The sequence below is a fragment of the Pollicipes pollicipes genome, unplaced genomic scaffold (assembly GCF_011947565.3).
Source record: "Pollicipes pollicipes isolate AB1234 unplaced genomic scaffold, Ppol_2.1 Scaffold_3087;HRSCAF=3621_pilon_pilon_pilon, whole genome shotgun sequence".
Classification (NCBI taxonomy): Eukaryota; Metazoa; Arthropoda; class Thecostraca; order Pollicipedomorpha; family Pollicipedidae; genus Pollicipes; species Pollicipes pollicipes.
Window position 1 is genome coordinate 15,127,866 of NW_023596225.1, and position 6,706 is coordinate 15,134,571.

The 6,706-nt window shown below is 62.2% G+C and overlaps 1 protein-coding gene across 3 annotated transcripts in view; it reads left to right on the plus strand.

Annotated features, from left to right (window-relative positions):
• The window catches only part of LOC119089687 (DNA primase large subunit), an 11,312-nt gene extending 7,024 nt beyond the window's left edge, over window positions 1-4,288 (plus strand). For all 3 annotated transcript variants that reach the window (XM_037212495.1, XM_037212493.1, XM_037212494.1), the window contains exons 6-11: window positions 1-103; window positions 439-582; window positions 1,195-1,377; window positions 1,919-2,105; window positions 2,882-3,052; window positions 3,884-4,288. The exon at window positions 1-103 is cut by the window's left edge and continues 131 nt beyond it. In XM_037212495.1, the coding sequence (XP_037068390.1) occupies window positions 1-103; window positions 439-582; window positions 1,195-1,377; window positions 1,919-2,105; window positions 2,882-3,052; window positions 3,884-4,008 (913 nt within the window). In that variant the 3' untranslated portion in view covers window positions 4,009-4,288. The remainder of the gene's footprint in view (window positions 104-438; window positions 583-1,194; window positions 1,378-1,918; window positions 2,106-2,881; window positions 3,053-3,883) is intronic.
• Window positions 4,289-6,706: the final 2,418 nt, after the last annotated feature.

A 6,706-nucleotide genomic window follows, 5' to 3' on the forward strand; every position in this document is an offset into this window, starting at 1 on the left:
GCGCCGCGTGCTGCTCGCCGCCGGCCAGGCGTATATCCCGGCGCACGACTTGGGCTCCATCGTGGCCGCCAAGTTCCGCCACCACCTGCAGCACGCGCTGGCGGTGAGTGCGGTGCGACGGAGCGGGAAGGCGTGTGTCTCCCAGGGCTGCCTCGCGCACGCCGCTGACAGGCTCGCGACGTTGAGCATGTGCAGACGCGTCGTCCTCGGCTGGCCCGACGGGCGGCTCTCAGCCAGATCCGCCCTTGTGGGCTGTTGCCTGGCCAGCCAGCGGTTCGTTTCAACCTCCCGCCGGGGGCGCGAGAAATACCCCAGGTGTTTAAAACCGCGGCTGCGGTGGCTATGTTGCAACGTGCCTTGGCGTGGTCGTGCCGCGCCGCCCGGGACAGGGCGCGGATGCCGACGCGGCGACGTCTAAGTGTGCTGCCCGTGCGCCAGATGGCGCGCCGCCTCTTGCCGGTGGTGGAGGAGGACGCCCGGCTCAAGACGATGCTGAACGACTTCGACAAGCGCTACACGGGCCGCGACTACTCGGCGGCCAAGACCGACGAGAACGCCGTCACGCCCGACATGCTGGACGAGGTGTGAGCTCCCGGCCGCCGGTCGGTCGCGTCCGCTGGGTGTCTCCAGCTGCTCACGGCGGTGCCGGATGCACGTTCCGCCCGGTTGCCGCCCGGGCCGATTCATGCGAGGCTTTCAGCGAAGCGGGTTTATCCCAGTGGCGAAGTGGTGCTGTCGGAACGAGACATGTGTGCTGTTTGGTCCACCTTTTTCGTATTCATGAAGCGTCAGAGGGACCCACTTGGTTGACTCCTGTAGTTGACACGCTCCGGCTTACCTGTTGTGCCGCCGCCTGTTGTGACCTCCCTGAGCGTCCCCGACTGTTCCTGGCCGTCCCTGACCGTTCCCGACTGTCCCTGGCCGTCCCTGAGCGTTCTCGACTGTCCCTGGCCGTCCCTGAGTGTCCCCGACCGTCCCTGGCCGTCCCTAAGCGTTCTCGACTATCCCTGGCTGTCCCTGGCCGTCCCTGACCGTTCCCGACTGTCCCTGGCCGTCCCTGGCCGTCCCTGACCGTCCCTGACCGTTCCCGACTGTCCCTGGCCGTCCCTGACCGTCCCTGGCCGTCCCTGGCCGTCCCTGACCATCCCTGACCGTCCCTGGCTGCCGGACTGAGACCGATGCCGATCTCGGCAGCTGTCCAGCCAGTCGTTCCCGCCCTGCATGCGCCAGCTGCACGAGCGGCTCCGCGCCAACCACAAGCTCCTCCACGGCGGCCGCATGCAGTACGGCCTCTTCCTGAAGGCGATCGGGCTCTCGCTCGACAACGCCATCGCCTTCTGGCGCGAGGAGTTCACCAAGATCATGGACTCGGATAAGGTGACGGGGCTCTGGGGAACTAGGCACGGAACCTGTGTTGTTGCCGTGCAGTATGGTAATGCCACTTCTGACGTACTGCTGTACACTTGTGTGATGCTGTGCTGGACTTGTTGACCTGGTTGTCGTATGTGGGGTTCAGCCGTTGTCATGTTTATCTGAAACTGTCTTGAACGAAATGTCCACACATTGTGGTTTGTCAGGTCGCGATTTTTGTAATATGTGCCACCACGGGCTGTGGTCTTCAGGTGGCCCACAGGGTTCTGATGTGACCGTTGTGTGATCGGCATAGCCAAGTAGTTGGACAGTCAGGAAAGACTGACAGCCTGCTCTTGTCGATCATGACTTGCCTGCGTAACATGTGGCAGTAGCCAGACATCGCGACTCTGCCTGGGTCTGCAGAGCTGGGCGTCCGTGGTATGTCAGCGCGGCATCGGCGGATTGGGCAGCTGGCGGGCTCCTTTTCGTGTCCTACTCCAGTCCTGTGATGGTTGTGGTGCTGTTGGGTAAAGCCCCCCCCCCCCCCCCCCCGTTATTTCGGCAGTTCCACAAGCAGTATCTGTACAACATCCGGCACAACTACGGCCAGGAGGGAAAGCGGACCTCCTACAGCGCGCACCCGTGCAGCAAGATCCTGGCGGCCGGCTCCAATGACTCCGGCTGCCCTTTCAAACACTACGACAAAGACCACATGGGCAAGATGCTCAGGGCATACGGAATCGACAAGGAGGGTGAGCTGCATGGGAGCGGGCGTCTCAGGGCGCGCGCCGCTCTGGAGGCCCACCTCCGACACGGATGCTTAAGGTTCTGTTCTACGCCATCCGACACCCCGTCACTGGGCGTGGCTGTGCGTGTCCGACGACGCGGGAGCCGGGGAGAAGCAGGGGGACGGGAGCATCATGGTCCTTCCACTTCTGTGCAAGCCACGCTATCGCATCATTGCTTCCGGGTATCACCATACATCATCTACATGGTGATACAGGAGAAGTGTGTGCTTCAGAAACGGGTGTGGTTCCGTATTCTGGCGTCTCATGTGTTCAGTTCGTTCTCACGCCGTCTCTGGTTTTAACGAGTCGGTGGCCCCTCCTCACAGCCGGTGTTCGTGTGCGCGTGTAGCTGCGCAGGCTCGGCAGAGATCCCTCGCCGCCTGGCCCGCTCCGTGCCGTGGCGCAGGCTCGGTGGAGATGCCGCGCCACCTGACCCGCTCCGTGCCGTGGCGCAGGCTCGGAGATGCGCCGCCTGACCCGCTCCGTGCCGTGGCGCAGGCTCGGTGGAGATGCCGCGCCACCTGACCCGCTCCGTGCCGTGGCGCAGGCTCGGTGGAGATGCCGCGCCACCTGACCCGCTCCGTGCCATGGCGCAGGCTCGGCGGAGATGCCACACCGTCTGACCCGCTCCGTGCCGTGGCGCAGGCTCGGCGGAGGTGCCACACCGTCTGACCCGCTCCTTGCTGTGGCGCAGGCTCGGTGGAGATGCGCCGCCTAACCCTCTCCGTGCCGTGGCGCAGGCTCGGCGGAGGTGCAGGAGCTGGCAGCCCGCTCGCAGCCGCAGCTCGCCTGTCAGAAATACTGGGAGCTCGTGCACCGGCGCCCGTTCGAGGGCGTCGTGCAACACCCGAACCAGTACTACGAGGAGAGCAGGAAAGCGCTGACCGGATCGCGAACCAAGACCGACCGAGGTGAGCACCCGCGCTCCTCCCTCGGGCCCGGAGCGCCGGCCGACCGCCCAGCCGGCGTCGGCCCGTTAGTTGCGGTCCCAACGAGCAGAGGTCGCTACCAAATGAAATGCTGGCACCGGGCGGCGGTCTTCTGCTGTCAGTTTTAACGTGCGTGGGATGGTGGCAGGCAAAGGAAATGTACGATAGGAAACAACGTGTAAACAGTATTTCCTGTCCCACATTATGTTGCAAGCAGTCTTCGTTACCAAACTGTGGCGAGCTCCGTGAAGTCGTGTAGCCGCCGACGGCCTGCCATTTTATGATAAGGGCTGTGTACTTTCATTGCGGGTGATGTTTGGAGACCGCCCGTGCCGCTCGTGACACCTGCCCGTGACGTGCCGGCCGACGGTGCGCTAAGCGTCCGGTGGCAGTGGGGGCGCGTGGGCGACCGTGCCCTGGTCATATCTACTGACTTGCACTTTCATCAGCACCTTGATGATACCATGTCATAAATCGGTGGACCTTTAGGAGTGTAGATTCTTTATTTGTTTTGCGAGCTCACTGACAACGAGAAACTCAGTATCTGTCTCAGAGGTAACGATGTGCAAAATTGCACCGGGCAACAGGTGCAATAATTCGCTGAGCATTTCTAGTTAAGACCGAACGATCCACGTAGGAACCTCCAGAGGGCGTGGCAGCTGAGGGATGGCTGAATGGCGTTACCAGGCCGGGCGTCCGCCGCCGGCTGGGGGCGGCTATAATCGGGGACGGGTGGGCGGTGGGTCGTGGGCTCCCTGGCGGCGATGAATGTCAGCTGATGACTGAACAACAAACGGCGACGCCCCGCTGCAGGCCTGGACCGGAGTCGCGTCATCCGCGCCAACGTGCCGGCGACGCCGGCCGCCCCGACCGCCGACTGGGACAGCGACGTCGAGATGAGCGAGGAGCAGCAGCTGACGCTGGAGCGGGCCGACTGAGGCGGCGGCGCCGGCCGCCCCGACCGCCGACTGGGACAGCGACGTCGAGATGAGCGAGGAGCAGCAGCTGACGCTGGAGCGGGCCGACTGAGGCGGCGACGCCGGCCGCCCCGACCGCCGACTGGGACAGCGACGTCGAGATGGGCGAGGAGCAGCAGCTGACGCTGGAGCGGGCCGACTGAGGCGGCGACGCCGGCCGCCCCGACCGCCGACTGGGACAGCGACGTCGAGATGGGCGAGGAGCAGCAGCTGACGCTGGAGCGGGCCGACTGAGGCGGCGACGCCGCACCGGAAGCGCCGCCCTCCGCTGACAGACACGGACAGCGCCGCCCTCCGCTGACAGACACGGACAGCGCCGCCCGCCCGCTGACAGACAACGGACAGCGCCGCCCTCCGCTGACAGACACGGACAGCGCCGCCCCTCCGCTGACAGACACGGACAGCGCCGCCCTCCGCTGACAGACACGGACAGCGCCGCCCGCCGCTGACAGACACGGACAGCTCCGCCCGCCGCTGACAGACACGGACAGCTCCGCCCGCCGCTGACAGACACGGACAGCGCCGCCCGCCGCTGACAGACACGGACAGCGCCGCCCGCCGCTGACAGACACGGACAGCGCCGCCCTCCGCTGACAGACATGGACAGCGCCGCCCGCCGCTGACAGACACGGACAGCGCCGCCCTCCGCTGACAGACACGGACAGCGCCGCCCGCCGCTGACAGACACGGACAGCGCCGCCCGCCGCTGACAGACACGGACAGCGCCGCCCGCCGCTGACAGACACGGACAGCGCCGCCCTCCGCTGACAGACACGGACAGCGCCGCCCTCCGCTGACAGACACGGACAGCGCCGCCCGCCGCTGACAGACACGGACAGCGCGCATGCCCGCCTGAGGATCGCCCCGAGGCGGTAAGGTCCTGTCTGCTGTGTGTCTTGATGAGCCGCGAGTGTATGTCTTGTGTTGTTGATGCCTCTGGCGCGCCTCGTTTTCAGGCGAGGAAAGGAGTGTGGTGAAATCACTTCGTAACTTATAGAAATACATGCCTTTCTGTTAGGTTTGTGTTTGTTTCCATTCTGGGATTGATTCAGCCTCGACCTATAGTTGAGGGGACTAACTTTGACTTTGGCATTGTTTCTGAGCAACGCAGCGCGATGTTGAATCGACTTTGGTTCGGTCGCAATGAGATGGGTGCTTCGTTTCGTAATGTATTTCGATCTCTGATGGAATACATTTCGTTGAAAATGATGCTTATTACAAGAGATGACCATTCGTGCGAATTTAAAGCATATACATAAACATATATATATATATATATATATATATATATATATATATATATATATATATATATATAGTCCATTTGGTCCATTTTCCCCCATCACCTGTCAGAATAAGGAGATATGCCACGTTTTCATTTGAGCTTACTCACCTGCGATTCCAGCCTATACGGATGACCCTCTTCTGACCCCGACTCATATTTGCCCGATGGAATTAACACCAGCTTGAGGCAGCCGAAATGCATTTGATTCCCAATTTCATTTCGATCTTATCGAGAGTACCGTTCGCATTTGGGTTTTTACAGCGCGGGGGCCGCCGCGCTGGTCAGGTCTGGGAGCGCAGGTCCACGCGCACGCGCGTCTCACACAGCGCGCCTCGCCGGTGGTCAGGTGTGGGAGCGCAGGTGCCACGCGCACGCGCGTCTCACGTAGCGCGTCTCGCCGGTGGTCAGGTCTGGGAGCGCAGGTCCACGCGCACACGCGTCTCACGCAGCGTGCCTCGCCGGTGATCAGGTGTGGGAGCGCAGGTGCCACGCGCACACGCGTCTCACGCAGCGCGCCTCTCCGGTGAGCACTGTTACACCAGTGCCGGGCAGCTCCGTCTGGCTCTCACCTTCATCCTGTGAGAACAGCTCGCCTCGGAGGCTGCGGAGCGGGCTCACCGGAGCCGACCAATGCGTCGTTTAGCGCTTCGCAGCGCCTGGGTACGCCAGAGGGCCTCCGGGGACGGCGCGACCTGCTTCGCGCCGCTGCACCGCGACGAAGGCCGTCACCAGAGGCAGGCGACCCACTTGTATGGTTATATGTACGTGTTCGCGGTGCAGAACATTCCATTATGTCATGCATTCTATAAACGGATAAAATACGCGCTTGGCTATTGCTGTGCTGTGTCATGTCTTTAAACACTTCCGGATATAGAAACGCTCATTCATTCGACAAAACACACATCTGCCACATTTAAAACGCGTGCTCACGTCTCGATGGCATGTGGAAGCTCTCGCTTAACCGTGGCAGCGAAGCGTGAGTGGTTAAGAGCCCTCACGTAGTATGGCAGGAGGCTGTAGTCGACGGGAGCCCATAGTCAACTGCCGTTTGCCACTTGTTTGACGCGTTGTTGGCGGCCTGATGTGTGACTGGTAGGCACGTCTTCCTGTCATGTCCATGGTTGTTGGCGGCCTCATGTGTGACTGGTGGGCACGTCTTGTCGCATCCATGGTTGGCGGCGGCCTGATGTGTGACTGGTGGGCACGTCTTCCTGTCGTATCCATGGTTGCGCCGAGTATATTGCCAATGCTGAAGGTTGTACCGTTGTGATGATCTTACGAAGAAGGCCTGTGTTGCCAGCCGTCTCATATTCACGGCTGGATTTTGGTTTATCAGGAAGGAAATGTGGTCCGACTTCCGACAGCCTCACACTG